We start from the raw sequence: 19465 nt of genomic DNA on the forward strand, positions 1-19465 counted from the left end.
CCAACGCGTTACCCACCTAAGAATGTATCCTGCCCTGACAGTATCCATACATAAATTAAATGAGAAATTCCAACAGATTTTTAAATAGCAGAATATTCCTACAAATACACTGTGCCTCATTGAGTTGATTCTAGCACTTTTTCAGTTTTTGATGAGCCTACAGCAATGATTTTATCAACTGGGTCAAGAACCAAAATGAGAGTATAGTATATTAGGATGTTCACTTGGCTTCCCTCTCAATCAGCAATACTGAATTCTCATATTTCTATTGTATCTGAATTTTCTATCCTAATTGCTTGACGACATAAGAGAGCAAAGTGATCATTTAAAGAACATACTATTTAATGATTACTCACATTTGCAGTATTGAGTTGGTTTTTGGGAAGTTGCATGCCTGGACTTTATAGAAATATAGTAAGTGATCACACTACATGATTCCATCAGTTATGAAGTCAGTTTACGCCCTGGCTTCCATGCGGCACTCTGTGCCCACAAACCTGTTCTAACTGTGAAGTATGGCAATTCTCTCAGCTTCCTTTTTGAGTGTGAATATTTCCTATGTGGGCTGTGATGTGGAAGGACTTTGAGAACCTCTGGCTTACTGTATAAATAGCCATGCGTATAACATCTCCTTATCTTCCAAAACCTTCTGCTGAAGATGCCAGTCGTGAAGTTACTCAGAGTTCCATTACATCTGAATCAATATAAGCTTGAATTGACACAGCACTGAACATCACAAATATGAATTAACCCACTGTTTTTCTTTCAGAATTAGTTTCCACAAAGCTCAACCCTGAATATGGCACTCAACTGCATCAGCCAAGACAGCCAGCACATTTATAGTCGCTCCTGCAAGCCATCAGAGTTCAGGCCACTTAACACTTCACAGGACGGGGGCTGGATATTTAGCTCAGCAGCATAAGTGCCTACCTTGCAAGTGCACAGTCATGAGTTCGACCCCTGGTACCGATTTAAAAAAAAAACAACAAAAAAACACTCCACAGGAGAGTTCTGTTATATCCCTTTCATGGACTATATAACCTAGAATCTTTTTAGAAACAGATTAAAATGGTAAATAAACCAGTGAAAATTCCCCAAAATGACACCTGTATCATTACGAACTACCTGGTGTTATTACTCAATACATTCCTGTAACAAAGGGAAATAAAAAAAGAGAATAAACCTTACCAGCTCATTCTTATGAACATAACTCAAAAAGAGAACATACACACACTAATTCACTAGTCATTGTGTATAAGTCTATCTAGGTTTCTAATGTGAATAACTTTTAAGATGATGTATATCAAACTGCCATAGTCATGGATAAAAAACGATTGAATGTTGATAGTTTTATGCAGCTCAACCTGACGAGAAGATCTACTAATAGGATGTGAATATATTAACAAAGAATTAGGTCTCACCTGAATGACCTCAGCATTCGATAGGACTTTCCTAAATCAGATACTCGTCTGCAAAATGGGCCCACAGCTAACTCCATCTGAAAGATTAAAAAATACTTCATAGCTTTCATGTCAGAAACCCAAGTTGGATTTGGGACACATATGTCACAAAACGTTGCACCTTATAATACACTTTGGTTACCTGGCTGCAAAGAAAGTTCTGAAAACTAATTAAATTTCCAAAAAGGCAAGAAATTAAGATAACTTTTACATTTGTATACTAAACGAATCCAAGATGAGAAAATTCCTTCATGAAAACAGAAAAGCTGGCTGTGGTGGCACATGCCTGTAAATCCCTGCACTCCAGGAGACTGAGGTGGGAAGTCTGCACACCTTCCAACCCAGGCGAGCAACTCAGAAAGACCCTGAGTCATAAAATAAAAAAGGGCATGGGGGGACGGAGCTCAATGGCAGATCATCCAGTACTACCAAAACAAAAAAAAAAAAAAAAAAAATACATACATATATATATATATATATATATATGTATGTATTTTTTGTTAAATAAGAAGAAAAAGTATAGATTATTTCTCTATTGAAATATTAGGCAAAGTTTTCCTGATTGCGTGCCTCTCCTTTAAGCAGGTCTCTCAGGTCTTTTGACAGTGAGTGTAAGTGCGGAGAACTGTTACTGTGAGACTGGCCCAGCCATCAGCTCTTTCACCCTTTCTGCGGCACACCTGTGTCAGAATGACTTGCCAGTCACCTAGCTTCTTTCAGGTGCAGCTCTCACATGTGTGCCGTGAGATGATAACATCGGCCTAACACAATATGGGAACTAAACAGATCAATTCTACAAAGCTCTCATGCATGGCACCTAAGTGCTCAGTAAATGTCTGCAATTACTATCAGCATTTAGAATTTCTTTTAGGTTATTAGTAAATCAATCTGCTCCCTGATATAAGAATTAAGCATATTTGGTTTTCACTTCTCCTTATTTTCCACTTTTTCCTGGAATATTCTGCTTGTCGTTCACTGGGTGACTGTTCTTTATCTGTGAAGTGCACTCCGGTGATGAACTGTTTCTCCCCTCTTGCTATTAAGTATGCATCCTGTAGTGAACAGTTTAGAAAATGGTTGAGAATGGTCAGCTCTCTGGGAGTGTTGCATCTTTATTTAAGGAAAACACAAGAAAAGAAGGGAGCTTTCTGTCCTGCTGGCAGCCCCAGGAAAAACTGCTCAAAATCTGCTCACTGTTGGTAGACTACAGAGCCCTAATCAGACATGCATTTAGCAGCACGTTTGACTAGCTATTAATTGCCAGGTACCAGGGCATACATGGGATAAGATGGTAAACTCAGTTATCCTGCCTTCAAAGAAATCTTAAATTGAGTAAAGAAAAAATATTCATTTATTCAAACAATATGATTATTCAACAAATTATAAGAAAGGTTATTTGTATATATAAATGTACATTCACATTTCTTATGATTTTGAAAATGTTGTTTGAATGTACATTACACACATAATGATTATTACTAGGCAAAACGATTAGTGTCAAGGAGAACTGGACAGACACTGCCTTGAGATGTCTTAGAAATGTGGAGTGGCCAAGTTTACACCTCTCTTTCCGGATACAAGACACGAGCGTATGTTGTATATCCAAGAGGAAACTTTTACACGGCTGGTAAACTCTAAAATACAGAAGCAAAAGGAAAAAAAAAGAAAAATCTAAGGGAAAAAAAGGCAGGATTCGCCCCACAGAAAGCAGAACAGCTGTGAGCCATCTTTCTCACAGTGTGGGGCTGCTCCCGGGTCTGCTTCATTTATTCATTTTGTGGGGGCTTCTGTTTCCTTTGTGTGTATCATCTACTTCACACTGACTACAAAGTAAGATGTGTGATCATCATGTATCTTTGATTTGGTAATTCCATTCGTATACCTAGCTGTATGTAAAAGGTTTTTGAACACTGTTTCTGAAATGTTTTGGTCAAACATTTTTTAAAATTAATCTATTGGGTTCACTGTCTTCGGAGAACAAACCTAGTAATGTTTGGCCTAGTACCTGAGCAGGTTAGAACAAATGAATGTTACTGGGTGAGAGAACCTGACCTCAGAAGGCTGAGAAATCCAGGAGGATGCAACAGACTGCTATGCTGAGGGAAACTTTCAAAGTTGAATGCTTTAAAGTAAAATTTCCATCCATAACGGACCTGTCGGGTTTTGGAAATCATTTTCTCCTGCCAGAATTCCATTAAACAATAAAGGCAATGCTTTAAAGTGAAACAGTGTTCCTTTTGGAGGAGGCGACACTGCAGTTTGCTGAGGGTTCAGAAATGACCTCAATGGCATCTCTCCAGGCCTCCTGTGTGGAGGGAAGGGTGAGCGGGGGGCTGCAGCACGTGGGCTGTTACTAGCTGTCCCTCACCCGCTGCAGACATCTGGTTAGCCACAGGGCGTCTCTGGATGCCCTAACACTGTTCAGAAGAGGAGGTGAGAGGAATCAGAAAGAGACATTAGAATGCTGAATAGCTTGTTTTCTAAATGTGTACTTCTGGAGCAAAGTGAAAGTGATATAAACGTACACTTAAAGGGCACCAGAAAACACATACTTGGAAAATGCTAGAAGTTCCACTAAACAATCTTCAACTTCACTAGCTTTTCTCTCCCTCAGGAGGGAAACTGCAGGTGGAAGGGGAGCTGGCTTGAGGGCACCTCAGGCAAGTCTGCGGAGAGATTCAGATGCAGTGGAGCCCCAGGGGCTGTGGACAAGTGCAACCCTGTCAGAACGCTTCGTGATGAGCAATGAGCGTAGACACGAGACCATGTGGTCACGGCGGGGAGTTAATTACCTGTCGGAAGCCACCTTGCGCCTGTGACCTGTATTCCTGAGGGGCGGGTGTCAGAACTTCCCTCACCGTGGCCCTCCAGATGGCACCCTGCAACTGCTTTCTTTGTGTCTGCACTGTGGCCAGTGAGCAGCAGTTAGAATTCTTTTTTAAAAAAAATAAAAGCTCTTAAAATGTATCAGAATCTGTCTGTGCAATTAGATTTTAAGCCAGACCTACTTGACTGGTCCCTTCTTGAACTCTGTCTATAATTTATGCCAGAACAGCTGGCACTTTGTCACAAGAACCCTTGCAAACCCACAGAGGATTTGTGTTCTTGGTTCCAGTGACCTCAGTGGTTTTGTTTAATTTTGAATACAAATTGATAAGAGCTTTCAATAATGAGGGAGTCGAAGGCTTTCTAGTTCACAGCTGGTGCCTGTCATGAATATAAATGTCAGGGTAAAGCTACCTATTAAGTGTTTTGACTAACCCTAGAAAAACGCTTCCAATCAAGCACAATGCCGAAGGCTGAGGTACAACAACACACAACTGTAGTTGTGGGCAAGGAACAAACCCAGTGAAACATAAACTACACATTCAAAATTTACTTTTGTTTTGGCAGTCCCGGGGACTGAACGCAGTGGTACTTCTCAAGGAGCTGTACCCTCAGCCTTTTTCCTTCACTTCAGACAAGGTTTTGCTAAGTTTCCCAGAGTGGCCTCAAGCTCCTGACCTTCCCAACTCATCCTCCTGAGACTACAGGTGTGTTAAACCATGCCTGGCTCAAAACTTAATTTAAAAGTAGGGGCAGGGATCTTGGTATCACAGCTGGACCATATCTGCCAAAGCTACTTGGTCACAAATATTAACTAGCAAGGCGCTTCCATTTGTCTCTCCTGTGCCTGTGACCCGTAAGGCTACAGCCACACCAGAGTGCGTGGGGGGAATGCTCTGAAATTGGGACTCCACTGCACAGGCGCGGACCAGGTGTCTGCCTCTCCATTATGACACACTCCCGCCAGCGAATGCTGATGTCGTGCCAGAAAGTACTCTTTTATACTAAGCAAATGCTGTGTGTACAAATGCCTTTTTTATATTTAAGAAAAAAAAACAGAGGTCTTCAACCGACCTTAAGTCAGCAATAATCACTGACAAGTTTCATTTTTGTTAAGGGAAAGAACTCAGGAAAATTTGATAAAAATAAATTTGGTAATAAAATTATCAATAAGGGTGACCTGTCTTAAGAAAAAGGACTGTGAATCAAATTCTGAATACTGCAGCTAGTGGAAGGCAGATGCTCCCCCTGCCACTGAGGCCAGGCCCTCTGAGTGGTGCAGGCTGAGCACAAGGGTAAAGGACAGTGCCTCCCATCTCTCAAGACTCACAGGCAACATATCATTAAAATAAAGCCTCCGCGTGCCAAGCCCGGCAGCTTGGCCATCTCCTGCCTGGCCGCCACTCTGATTGGATGTGAAATGCTGCCTCCAGGAAGGTGACTCAAGAACCAGCTGGAGCAGAACACAAACAAGCTGGGGAGGAGTGAATGGGGACAGGAACAGCACAGAGGAGGAAGGGGAGAAGAATAGAGGCCAGGCTGAGTAAGGCTTGCAGTGTTGTCAACAATTAAGAGCAGGTCCTACGACATCACTGTGTGTTCATTTTAATAAGCAGCCTGTAATCCAGTAAGAGAGAAGACACTTTATATGTAATTCTCTTTAAGTGAGTTTACCTGCAAAGCAAAGCAAAATGTACAGATGCCTAAGGATATAGGTGACAAAAACAGGTAAGAAAAAAAAAGAGAGCCACATTAATGGGAACATTTAATGAATTTGCATTTTCCTGTGTGCTGTGAAGGGCATATCTCCCAAAAGGAAGGCCGTTTTTTGTGTGATCTAGTAGTCTCAGGCATATCATATCATTTGGAGCTGCAGACAAATAACTTCTAGGTCAATTAATAGGCAAAGAGTCTGGCTCTTGAAACCTTTGGTTTGTTGACTGGTTTCCTTCTCAGTATATCAGGCCCCAGGGAGCACCTGACAGCCATCCCCAGGCAGGAGCTGTCAGCGAAGGTCCTCACCTCTGTGCAGGAGCCATGAACCAAGACACACTCCCGGATACACTCGGGAATAAACAATGACATTAGCATTTATCTTTATAAGCAGGGAGAATCTGGCAGTCTACTACAGAGACTCCATTTGATTAACTATTTAGTCTAGTAAAGCTAACAAGTTTGAAAGGCTTAAAAAAAAACTGATTTCACCCTAGGAAATAAGAATTATCTTCGTTTCTGAATTCTTTCATTACAGTGAGTATTTGGAGTATTTCTTCCTTGCCTCTGATACTACTGTTTTTAAATATCTGTTTTAAAATAAAAGTAAAAAAAGCCTTTTTAGGAGCGCTGATTATGGATCTGCTATTATAATTTCGTTCTCTCTCAGAAACAGCAGAGAGCTTGGAATGATTTCATAGCAGGCCACAGACATACTCCATTTACACAAGGGGGTCAAATAATCAGAATCTGTTAGATCTAACCAGGCCCCTGTACATCTTAGTGAATCAGAACACACCCATGGATGGTGAGCTGGGTGCTGCAGGATTACAGATTCTGTGGTATTTTCTTTGTATGACAACAGGGAGCCCCTTTCCACTGTTTTAAAGGTTATTTCATTGCCTGTGTCCTCGTCCAGCAAGGTCAAGTCAGATAGTCTTACCAACACTGACCTAGTGGGATGGTAAAATAGTTCAGAAAGACCCATTTTATGTAAAATCAGAAAAAATTTATTTCTTGTACAATGAACTACTTTATCTTAACCTTGAAAATCAGAGACAAAAGATGAGACAAACACAAGAAATAAAATATCTAGTATAAAAATACCTTTAATCGGGCTGGGGATTTAGCTAAGTGGCATAAGCACCTGCCTGGCAAGCGCAAGGTCATGAGTTCGATCCCCGGTACCGCAAAACAAAACAAAACAAAACAAAAAAAACCCTTTAAGCTGAGTGTGATGGTGTATGTCTGTACTAATAGATCTCAAGTTTGAGCCCAGCCTGGGGAACACAGCAAGACCTTGTTTCAAAATTTTAAAAAGGCTCAGTGCAAAGGTCTTAGGTTCAATCCAAGCATAGCATCAACAAAACAAAGCACAACAAAACCCTTTAAACTCTACTGTTCACTCATCCATGTATTCATTTGTTCACTCATTTTTTATGGTGCTAAAATCACGATTCTACTCTCTTCTTTTTAAAAATTTAACACAATAGTTTTAAGTGGTTTTACTTTATGTGACAGCCCCTTACAGCCTGATGAACAGACAGCTTTGTATCGAGGTGGGAGCACTCGCTCCCTTTGCAGCTCTGCACCCACTTACCTGTGCAAAATCAGCAGCAAGTCTCATTTTCCCCCCTTCACCAAGAGGCCTTATAAGACTGGCATTACGGATAAAAAGTTCGATGGCTCTTTGGGCAATAGCTTCGGTGTTGTCAAAGACAAAATCCAAGCACTCAAACTGTTTAAAGTAGTCATTCATAACTCTGGCAATGAAACCTTGTAGCTCTTTCATGTACAAAGAACAAGGAATATCGGGCTTTCCTGAGCTGGATAATGACCTTCAAAATTAAAAAAAGAGACAGTGGCCACTTTTAGCACCAGTACAATAAACTGAACAGATTCCCCCCACCCCACTACCTCAGTCCTTTGTAACTTTTCCCTAGGTGTATAAAAGGCACTATTTATTTTTCCCTAAACGTTAAAGAACATAAAACAATGTTCCATCATATTACAACATAGGCATGAGGATTATTGAAGGAATTTTAGAATCCATTTACCAAAAAGATTATTAAGAATGAAACAGACAGCCATCTGTCTTGGATGAGTCACACAAGGACCAGCCTCACTCCCTGGCCTCTCAGTGTCGCCCCTACCCCCAGCTCTCTGTGCATTGCCATGTTTTGCCTGGGAAGCCAGTGCCTCAATAATGAACCAGAAATAGTATTTTACACTTTGAAATGGCAGAAAATGCTGCCCTCTCCAAACAAATTCTTGGCAACAATATCTGTTCTTGTGCTATTTAATCAGATCAGGCCAACAGCAGAATTCTGACTGTGGAACTGGTTATGCAACAGGACACGTGGTTTGCATTTTTTTCTTCCAGATGATGAGCTCTGGAAAGGCTTTAATTTGGATCAACAGATGATGCCAGCTGATGCTCCATGGTATACTATTTATAACCTATAAATGTTTACAATTGCCCTTTAAAGACTATATTAAAAGAATATGAAATATTTATAGGGAAGAAGAGTTAACCCAAATTAGAAATCACCTGATACTGGCTAACAGATGAGATCATTGGCTACATAATGCTGAATCTGTTCCAAAAAGCAACTTAAGAGTTTTCATATTTTGAGCATGACGCAGATGAATTGGGGAGGGTCTAGAGACGAACAACAGACATGAATAAAATTCCTAGAGCAGGAGAAGGAGGCGAGCAGGACGACCATTAAATGCAACAATGGTTATCACAGATGGAATGTTAGCTAGAGGTCCTCATTTCCAGGGCAGAAAGAAATGGAGAAATGAGTCTTTTGTCCCAGTGGGAAAGGACATTGTCTTAATAGTGGCAAGGTCATTGGGAGGCCCCTGGTGGGACATTCCGGGGCATGGTGTCAGGATAAAGTGCTGCTTGAGCAAAGGGGAGCCGTGGGCAGGCTGGGAGGAATTGGCTTTGCCAGATTCAGACCACTGCATGTCTTCCTTTACGAAGATTTTATCAGTACAAAGGCTACATGCCAAAAGTAAATAAACAAAAGTGTAACAGTCTCATCTATTAAAGTTGACAAGTTACAATACATACAGTACAGAGTGATGTTATATGCATAAGGTGCAGAATGATAAAACATCACCACCTTAAATATGTATTTAGTACCATCTGACTAACATCAACCCATTTGACTCTACCCCAAAACCCGTCATCAGTGTTCTACAGTCTGCTTTTATGAGTTCCATTGTTTTAGATTCCACATACAGTACACACTTCTCCTGTGTCTGGATTATTTCACTTAGTCTAACATCCTCCAGGTTCAGTCATGCTGTAGCAAGCAACAGAAATTCCCTCTTTTCTGAAGTCTGAATAGTATTCCACTGCATGCCCACCCATTTTCTTTATTGATTGGCAGAGACTTATGTTGATTTCCTAACCTGGCTACTGTAAAAACTAGGGCAAATACAGCAGTGGCAGACATCTCTCTGAATTCCTGACTTTAAGTCTGTAGAATACAGACTCAGAATTTGGGATTGCTGTATCCTAATTCTGAAGTTTTTTGAGGAACTGCTATATAGTTGTTCATACTGGCTAGATGAAAGTATATTCCCATGAACAGTATACAAGGGTTTCTTTACATCTGCATCAACATTAGTGATCTTTCTTCTTTTTAATAATAGACCTTCTGAGGTATCAATTCATATCTTGTGGTTTTAATTAATTTTTTTAGTTATTTAATGATTTGGATGTTAATCCCTTAGGGTCAAATTAGAAAAATCACTGCCCATACAAATGTCGTATGATAGCTTTCCCCTAATGTTTTCTTCTAGTGTTTTTTATAGCTTCACGTCTTACATTAAAATCTGAAGAACATTTTGAGTCATGTATGATGTGAGATGAGGGTCCAGTTTTTGCTTCAGCATGTAGATACCCAGTCTTCCCAAAACCCTTTGTTGAAGAGACTACCTTTGTCTCATTATGTGTTCTTGGCACCTCTGTACAATGCAAAAAATTTCTACACTCTAAAGAGAAACAGAGATATTGGCACTTTTATCAGAAATCAATTTGCCTTAAATATCAATGCTCTATTCTGTTTCATTGGTTGATATGCCTATTTTTCACACCAGTATCATGCTGTCTCAATTACTATGGCCCTGAAAAACAGTTTGGAATTAGGAAGCATACTTCAGCTTTGTTCTTTTTAATTTCCCTAGCTGAAGACTGGCATAGCAATTCAAGGCTTTTTGAGGTTTCAAATGAACTTTAAGATTTATTTCTTTGAGAATTGATTTTAGAATTCTGATATAGATTATACTGACTCTGTAGATTACTTTAGTAATGAGGGCATATTTTAACAATATTAATTCATCCAGCATTCCAACACAGAGTATCTTTTCATTTATTTCTGTCTTCTTCAATTTATTTCATCATTAGTATAATTTTTCAGTGTTCAGCTCTTTCAATTCCTTTTTCTTTTTTGACAGTGCTTGTTAGTATATAGAAATGCTACTGGTTTTATATGCTGACATTGTATCCTGTGTCTTTACTGCATTCATCTAGTCTAAAAAGCTTTGTTTGTTTTGGGTACTACTATGAGTTGAACCTAGGGCCTCTCTTGCTAGGCAGGTGCTCTCCAATGAGCCACATCCTTATCCTCTTTTAAAAATTTTCAGACATGAGCTCACTAAAATATTTCCCAGGCTGGCTTTGAACTTGGCGATCTTCTTCCTTTGGTCTCCCAAGTAAGTAGCATTCCAAACACCCAGGAATTGGTCAAGACCTAACAAGCTTCTGATGGGAGTCTTTAAGGGTCACTATATTTAAAACTGTGTCATTAGTAAACATACTTTCAGTACTTCCTATATGGATGCCTTTCCTTTCTTTTGTATAACTGCTTTGACAAAGAACTCGACTACGTGAAGAGAAGGGATGAGAATGGATGTCTTGTTTAATTCCTGATCTTAAAAAGTTTTCAGTTTTTCAACACTGACGACATTATTAGCTGTGGGTTTGTCATATATGGTCTTTACTGTTTTGAGGTACATTTTCTTCCATGGCTAATATGTTCATAGTTTTTTTTTTTTTAATCATGAAAAGAAGAATTCTGTCAAATGCTTTTCTGTATCTAATGGGATGATCATATGGATTTATGTTCTTTATATTATTGATGTAATATGTTACACTGATTGATTTACATATATGTTAAGCATCCTTGGATCTCAGGGAAAAATCTCAATCACAGTGAGCACTATTTTCAAAGTGCTGTTTAATTTGCAGTGCTAATATTTTGAGGATTTTGCATCTATGTTCATCAGGATTAAAGGACTGTAATTTTTCTTGTAATGTCCTCCTCTGGCTTTGGTATCAAGGTAATGCCAGTCATCAAAAGAGTTGGGAAGTATTCTCTGATTTTTAAAAAGAGTCTGAGGACTACTACTAGTTTCTTTTTAAATGTTTGGTAGAAACTTTCAATCTCTTGGCTTTTTTTTTTTGACCAGAGACTTTTATTACTGATTCCATTTCCTTACTTTTAATATTCTGCTCAGGTTTTCTATCTCTTCTTGATTCAATACTGAGACTAACTGTGTTTAGGAATTTCTACACAACTTTTCACCACCGATGTACTACTTTGTATTCTAACAGTACAGATGGGTTAGTTCCTTTTTCTTTATGCCCTAGCCCAAACTGACCTTTTGTATAAGAGCCATTCAGACATTTTTTAGGTTACCCAATTTGTTGATGTGTAATTAATTTTCATAGTAAATTCCTATGATTCTTTATATTTCTGGAGTATCATCTCTAGTATCTCCTCTCTCATTTCCAATCTTATTTGAGTTTTCTGTTAGGTGCTAGCCAATGACAACTTTATCTTTTCAAAAATTTTTTTTTTCTTTTTAAGTCTCTATTCCATTTATTTCTGCTCCGACATTTGCTTTATTATGCTAATGTTAGTCTTGATTTCTTCATTTCTAGTTCCTTGAAGTGTAGCATTAGGTTATTTCAGATCTTTTTTTCCTGTGTGACACAGTACAAGCAGTGACTGCTCTAAATATCCCTCTTAGAAATTCTTTTGCTGCTTCATGTAAGTTTTGGCATACTGTATTCTCATTTTCATTTCTCTTAAGATTTTAATCTTTTTGGTTTCTTCTTTAATCTATTGGTTGTTTGAAAGCATACTGTTTAATTTTCATATGTTTGTGAATGCTTTAAGATTTGTCTTGCTAATGATTTGCTGTGGTCACTGATTATTTAAATCTTCAAATTGGATTTAAGTCTGAATTTCTTCACACTTGTTTTGTAGTTTAACATAGGATTTCTCCACAGAAATCACTCCATGTACGTTTAAGAATGTGTATTCTATTGGTATTTTCTGTATGCATCTGTCCATTTACCTAAAATACATGGCTCAACTCCATGATTCTCTCATTAATTATCTATCTCGATCACCTGTCCATCATTAAATGTACAGTATCAATCACTCACTATTCTATCTTTACTTTCTGATCCTTTAATACTTGTTTTACATATTTACATTTTATATACTTGCTCTGACGTTGGGTATTTATATATAATTATCATATCCACTTACCAAACTGATTCATTTATCATGTTTTATAATTTTTGACTTAAAGTGTGAAAGGGTTTTGGCCCAGGCCGGATACTGTAGCCAGTAAAGCCAAGGAGCTCCTATCTCCCCCATCCTTAGGAATCTACCTCTGGCGCCAAACAAAGACCACTGGGCTACCTGTGCATCCCTAATGCCCCCTTAGGTGCCACCCCAAGCAGAGGCTACTTATGTGCCTCACTCCATGTGTTCCATGGAGAGACCGCCGACCCCGGGGTGGAGATGCCACGGCCCAGGGGGTCGGGGGTGTCTCTCCCTGCATCTCTCCCTTCTCAAAATAAAGGTCATTTATATTTCATACTTATCTTTTTAGTCACCGCCGGTCCTCCTCCACAGTTCTATCAAAGTATATTTTGTTTATATTAAGTATAATTATCTACCTCTGCTTTTGCTGGTTTCCTGTGGTACAGAATGTCTTTCCTATCCTTCTGTTTTCAGTTTATGTATGTCTGTGAAGGTGACACAGGGCTCATATTTAGGCATCATGCATTTGGTCTTTTATATCTTTTTATGCTAATAAAAAGTATAGTTCAATCATGGTACTATTTTGGAGAATAATCTCAAGAGTTTTGACTTAGTGCTATGTTTTCTTTGAGCAATAGAAAATAAATTTCCGTAACATGTGTCAATGTAAGTAAAACAAAATATTTAAAAATATATATTATCAATCCTCCACATGGATTAGAAGTTTGATTTAATTTAGTGGAATATAAACTTGTTTGGCTACTGTTAACATTCAATTTTCCTAGCTATACCTGAGAAAACACAGTAGTGAATTGTGAAGAAACCTAAAGGTATTTATAAAGCAGCCATCCTGCAGAAGTTGAAGGTGGGAGCGTTAAATATGCTTCGAGAGGCATCCTGTCTGCTGTCTTGTGTGTGTGTTTTCTCTGCTCTCAGAGGTACTCATTCATTGCTTTGAGATCTAGGTCCTCTTTTTAGTGCCTTCCTTCCCTTACTCAAAAGTGCCATTAGATATCAGTTATCTTATATTAAATGTGATTAGAAACTCTTGAGGAGGGAAATCAGTCTGGACGGGCTTATGCATGATTTGTTCTCAAAGTCAGAAAAGGACAGTTCCGAGGTGGGGTATTTTATCCAAGGGACACCAAGCCTGGATTAGAGAACAAGCCATTTCAAGTAGAGGGTGTTTGTGAGAAGTAAAGAAAATGTTAAGACTCGAAAGGGAAGGGGTACAAACTACACAAATTCTGAAGTGCCAAGACGAATCCTGTAAATTCATTCTATTTTTCCACACAAGGACAGAATCATGAAAACAAGAACAGAAATGTTCAAGTTTGTTAACAGCACTCACAGTAGATAAGGGGGTAGAGACCAGTGCCCATCGCAAATGGAGGAAGCTTAGTTCCGGGACAGGCCTGTTGGGGAGAAATGACAAACAAAGGCAGTAAAGGCAAATTTCGGATTGAAAGGTTTACCCGGAAAAATCTTCTTGATGCATGGTGATGATTATGGCCTCGATGGCATCTCCCACGGAAGTCAGTAAGGGCTGCACCGCACTCCCCATAAGAGCATGAATCGCCTGGTAGGGAGCAAAAAGGAAGGAGAGGGGCAGTCAGAGAAATCAACACCGAGAAATCTGAGATGTGTGAAACATTTTGACTAACAGTTTTCATATTCTATCAAATTCAGACTATACATAGTTCAACTCAACGGAAGTCTGCTTTTTTCTCGAACTGCTGTCAGTTGCAATTTTCAAAGCTTAAAATATGTAGAACACGATCCTGAAAAATTTCAAATCCCCCACTGCTCCCATTTTTCCCTAAAATTTAATGGTTAAATGAGCTCATGGAGAAACGATGACGTGGGAGGGGAAGAAGAGAGAAGTAGTTCCAGTTATGAAGAGACAAGGAAACAATACTTGGTTTTTTTTTTCCTCTTTGTTAGTATCTCCAAAGTGTAAGGCAGGATCAAAAGAAATTCTTTAAAAGTTGGGACATTATCATATGCTTTTAATCACTGATGATTCTCCCGGGGAAGAACAGCTAGGCATTTCTACAAATCAGGGCTTTGCTGAGATTCTACAGCAGTGATTCTCAACTGCCCAGCAATTTTGCTCCGTGAAGAACATTTTGCAGTGTATGGAGAATTTCTGGCTGTCACGAGCGGGAAGGGGGAGAATTACACACTGGCACGCACTGGTAGATGACAGAGATGCTGCTAACCATCCCACAGGATAGCCCCCACAACAAGAAGTTACCTAGCCTGAAATGTCCATATTGCTAGGGGTAAAAACCTGTTCTGTAGTGAGGTATACCCACTGGTTAGTTTTAGTAAAAGCCTAGGACTAGTTATAGCCTTTTGGTAAGAAAATACTAATTGAGAGTCAATAAATGCTTGAAAATTTTAAGTATACTATATATGTTTCAAAGATAGATGATTATTACATTTAACAAAGACAGATGGCTTTGCCTCATACAAATGATCAAGATCAAGTTAAAAGGTTAACTGGAACTCCTCCATTTAGTTTCTGAACATCACCTGTAATCCTTACTCTATGAAAATAAACATCCTATCTACAGAAGTAAGGGCATGTGATATATCTCGCCCTCAAGGAGCTTGTGGTAACCACAAAAAAGGTATCATGACGTAAGTACTATGGCAGAGCACTGGGGGGGATCATGGAGGGACTTCCAACTAAGGCTGACAAGATGTGAGAAGTAAAAGTTGTTGCTTGAACTTCAAAAACGAAGAGGAAAGAATCAGAAAGAAGGGAGGAGCAGTGAGTGCCTCTGTGAGAAGGTCCAGGAGCTTAAGGAAAGCTGATCAGTCTAGGATTTGCATGGAGGCCCCCAGTGTTTGCCAGTGTGGAAGCAGCAGGACATGTACTTTGCGTAGGCTGCAGAGAGATTAGGGATTTATCATGAAAGAACCAGGAAATCCAAAGTAAGTTTTAAGAATGAAAAAAAATATGGTAAAGGTTTCACTTTGGGAAAAGTTGTTTTGAACAATAATACAGATAAATTAGACTAGAGACAAGTGAGCACATGCAGAGCTGCCGTATAGTCATGTGAAATGAGTGCCTAAACCAAACCGGGGCAACAGGAGTAGGAAAAGGACATGGCAGGATTTGGTAATTAGACCTGGGAATGAATGAAAAGACTTAAGGGCTTCTGTTTTGTTGTTTTTGTTTTTATTTTTATTTTTTTGGTGCTTTGGATTGAACTCATGACCTTGTGCCTCACAGGAAAACGACTATGCCACTGAGCTAAATCCCCAGCCCTGGGCTTCTTTTTTTTTTGTTTTTGTTTGGTTTTGGTTTTGGTTTTGCAGCGCTAACCATGGAGTCTGGTATAGTAGGCAAGCATTCTCCCATTAAGCTATGTCCCCAACCTGAAAATACTGGAGAAAATATCATTTTTCCTCTAATGACTTGGTGGTAGTGTTAACTGAATAGGCAAATACAGAGGCAGCAGAAGTTGATTTGAGGATGGGGAGAGAAAATGATTAAGAGCTCAGTCTGGGTCACATTTGAAATGCTTACAGGAAATTGACATGGGATATCAAATAGGAGGTACAGAAATATATTAGCAGATTCACAACTGGGCCATACATGCCCTGTCCCAACAGGCAGCTTGTATACCACATGTGACTGTCCTACACTGCCTGATGAAACAGACATGCGAGTACCATCGGTGACAAGGTCACTGGAAATGTATTAAGTTTGCATTGCCTGAGCAACTTTGACTACATTTTGTAGTCACTGGCTTAAAGAAGGGTAGGGAGAGGGGCTAGGGATCTAGCTCAGCGGCATAAGCGCCTGCCTTGCAAGCAGGCAGTCATGAGTTCCATCCCTGGTACCGATAAAAATGAAAAAGCCAAAAAAAAAAAAAAAAAAGAAGGGTAGGGAGCCGGGTGTGGTGGCTCACGCCTGTAATCCCAGCACTCAGGAGGCTGAGGCAAGAGGATCCTTACGAGTTCGAGACCAGCCTGAGTAACAAAGTGAGCTCAAGGCCAGCCTGAACAGCAGAGCAAGACCCTGTCTCAAAAAAAAAAAAAGGGGGGGGGGGTAGGAAAACCAAACTAGTAAATGAGAACCCAGAGGATTTTACATAGCATAAGGTAAAGTATCATTTTAAGGTCATATAAAAGATGGAGACTTTGCTGCATGAAAAGGAGTAAAGACATACTGAATATGCAATATGTACTGGACACTGTACTATGTACTTCATGATAATTTCACTTAAGACTAAATTATTCAGATGCCGAAATAACACAGCATGGGGAGTCCCGGACAGAGGGAGATGGATCCTCTCAACCCAGGAAGAAACTAAAGCAAAAAGAACCAATTAAATATGCCGTACCACGGCTACTATTGAGGCAGCTAAGATTCTGTGCTCTCACGCGTCCTGCTTCACTGGAACCGCAGTCGCATAGAAATTGGAGGTCAGCAAGTCCAATGGAGAATGGAGCCAGCAAGGGACTTGCATCGACCTGCGGTGAGTGCTGGGAATAAAACCCTTCTATGGGAAAGGGGCACAAATGGGTCAACATTTTGGAATCAGGCAGGACTGGCAAAAACAAGGAATAGCAGTTGTTCAGTCAGTTGTTCCTTTCCCAAAAGAGATTGGTGGGGTATGCTTGGCCTAGGTCACACCCCTGGCTGAGACCCAATAAACTGTCCCAAATTAATTCCCTACGCATGGTGCACACTAACGCAGTGAAAACCTTAGCAGGTTGACTGAACCGGAGGGGAGGAGCCAGCATACACCGCCCCTGTTTGCACTTCAATAACACACTGGATTGGACAGGATCACCTAGCCAGCATACTTCAGAAAAACCATAACCAACAAGGAAAGGGACTGGGACTGGGATGTCCTCTATATACCTGTATGGAAGAAACAAAAAACATGAGAAAAGGAAGCAACAAGAAAAAGTCCCCAGCCCCCAACCCTGAGCACATTGATCCAGGAGAGGTGAATAAAAAGGAGATTGAGGGGCAGCAAACATGCAATATCAGACATGGCATCAGGGGACATAAGGAGGTATCTTCAGGATGTCATAGACGAGTTCAAAAGTGAAATATTTACCCAAGCAAAGCAAGATATAAGTAGATTAATAAAAGAAATGCTAAACACCTCTCAAGAAGATACAGATGAAAGAATGGAGGGGCACTAAAAAAGGAGAGAAACATTTAATGAAGAATATAAAGAAAGCATATAATACATGAAGCAGGTTCAAAGAAATTACGAGGAAATTAAAAACTCCATTGAAAGCTGGCAAAACTGCTTGAAAGAAACTAAAGATAGATTATCCAAACTGGAAGTCAGGTTTGCAATGTGGAATCATGAAAGGAAAAATTTCTTAAAAATAACAAGGAAATAGGCAGCAACAATACAAAGGCTAGAAGATGACAAGAGGATCTATAACTTAAGTATAAAGAATGTGAATGAAGAAGCAGGGGTACAAACAAAGGAACTACAAAGGCTATTCACAGAAATAATTAAGGAAAACTTCCCAAACATAGGAAAAGGAAATGATATTCAGATATATGTGGCATACAGAACTCCAGCCACCTACAACCAAAGCAGAGCTACACCCAGATATATATTAATCAAGATCTCAGAAATTCAATATAAGAACAGAATATTAAAAGCTGTCAGAGTAAAGAAACAGATCACCTATAAAGGAAAATCTATCAAACTCATGGGAGACTTCTTGACACAGACCACCAAATCAAGAAGAGCTTGGAGCAAAGTATGCCAAGCCCTGAAAGAAAATAACCTCCAGCCCAGACTGATGTACCCTGCAAGACTGTTTCTAGAAATTAATGGAGACACAAGATGCTTCCAAGAGAAAGAGGAACTGGGGGATTCACAACCACCAATCCAACCCTACAGAGAATACTGAAGGACATTCTAGAGAGGGAGAAAAGTACCAGAATTCCAGGAACAGTGGCAGAGAGGCCTCAATGAATGAAGCATAAAGTGGAATGAAGAAGAAAAGCAGACAACTAATGGCAGAAAAAGAGCACAATGAGGCAGAGAAAGTTGGCTATAATCTCTAATATAGATGGCCTTGATATACTAAAAAAAAAAAAAGAGAGAGAGAGAAACACAGGCAGAGTAGATCAGGAGGTAGGGTCCACTGAGATGCTCTTTATAGGAAATATAATTAACCTGAAAAAGGGTTTATGGACCAAAAATCAACTATGAGAAAACAATGCTCTATGGGGACAGGCAGCCAGAGAGTAATAGGGGCAACTAGACCAGTATTTGTGGATAGGTTAGAAAGACAGGCTTTAATAGGTAAAAGAATACAACTAGAGACCAAGTCTAAGAGGGAGAAGGTTTGGAACCATTTAGGTAAATAGCAGGTTGCCCCCAATCTAAAAACTGAGGGTGTTGGTGAGACCCCAAAATGCACAGTGCACCCTGGGGGAGTGAAAAGGGGAGGAATAGTCTTAAAAAAGATGACAGAAGATATTGTTAATAGTGTATCAGGATTTAAAACCCATATTACTCGCACCACTCTGCTTAGATAGATTTTATTCTGTCCCAGTTTGTCTACTTGCAGTAGATCTAAGGGCACAGACAGCTACCCCAAAAATAGTTGACTACTAAAGGAAACTGACACTCTTATGAGAAACATTAAAAATTTTGAATTTGCATAATATAATGTTGAAGATGTCCAGGATATGTTTAAATTACTACATACACAAAAGCTAGAAAATTTTAAAGGGAAAAGAAATCAATAGATGTTAACTCTAAAACGACGCAGACACTAGAATCACTAGGCTAGAACCTCAGTATGGGAAAGAAAAACATCCTCATAGCAAATAAAACATAGTAATAGGAAGTAAATCTCAGTAGAGTAATTCAAAGTGAAAAT

The 19465-nt window shown here is 39.5% G+C and overlaps 1 protein-coding gene across 1 annotated transcript in view; it reads right to left on the reverse strand.

Moving 5' to 3' along the window:
- The window catches only part of Cog5 (component of oligomeric golgi complex 5), a 288720-nt gene that overhangs the window by 14735 nt on the left and 254520 nt on the right, over window positions 1-19465 (reverse strand). The window contains exons 17-19 of the mRNA XM_013152408.3: window positions 14053-14156; window positions 7600-7837; window positions 1422-1498 (exon numbers count right to left, since the gene is read on the reverse strand). Coding sequence (XP_013007862.3) covers window positions 1422-1498; window positions 7600-7837; window positions 14053-14156 — 419 coding nt within the window. The remainder of the gene's footprint in view (window positions 1-1421; window positions 1499-7599; window positions 7838-14052; window positions 14157-19465) is intronic.

This window comes from Cavia porcellus, unplaced genomic scaffold, assembly GCF_034190915.1.
Source record: "Cavia porcellus strain 051 isolate PalLab524CR breed Dunkin Hartley unplaced genomic scaffold, mCavPor4.1 scaffold_2, whole genome shotgun sequence".
NCBI lineage: Eukaryota > Metazoa > Chordata > Mammalia > Rodentia > Caviidae > Cavia > Cavia porcellus.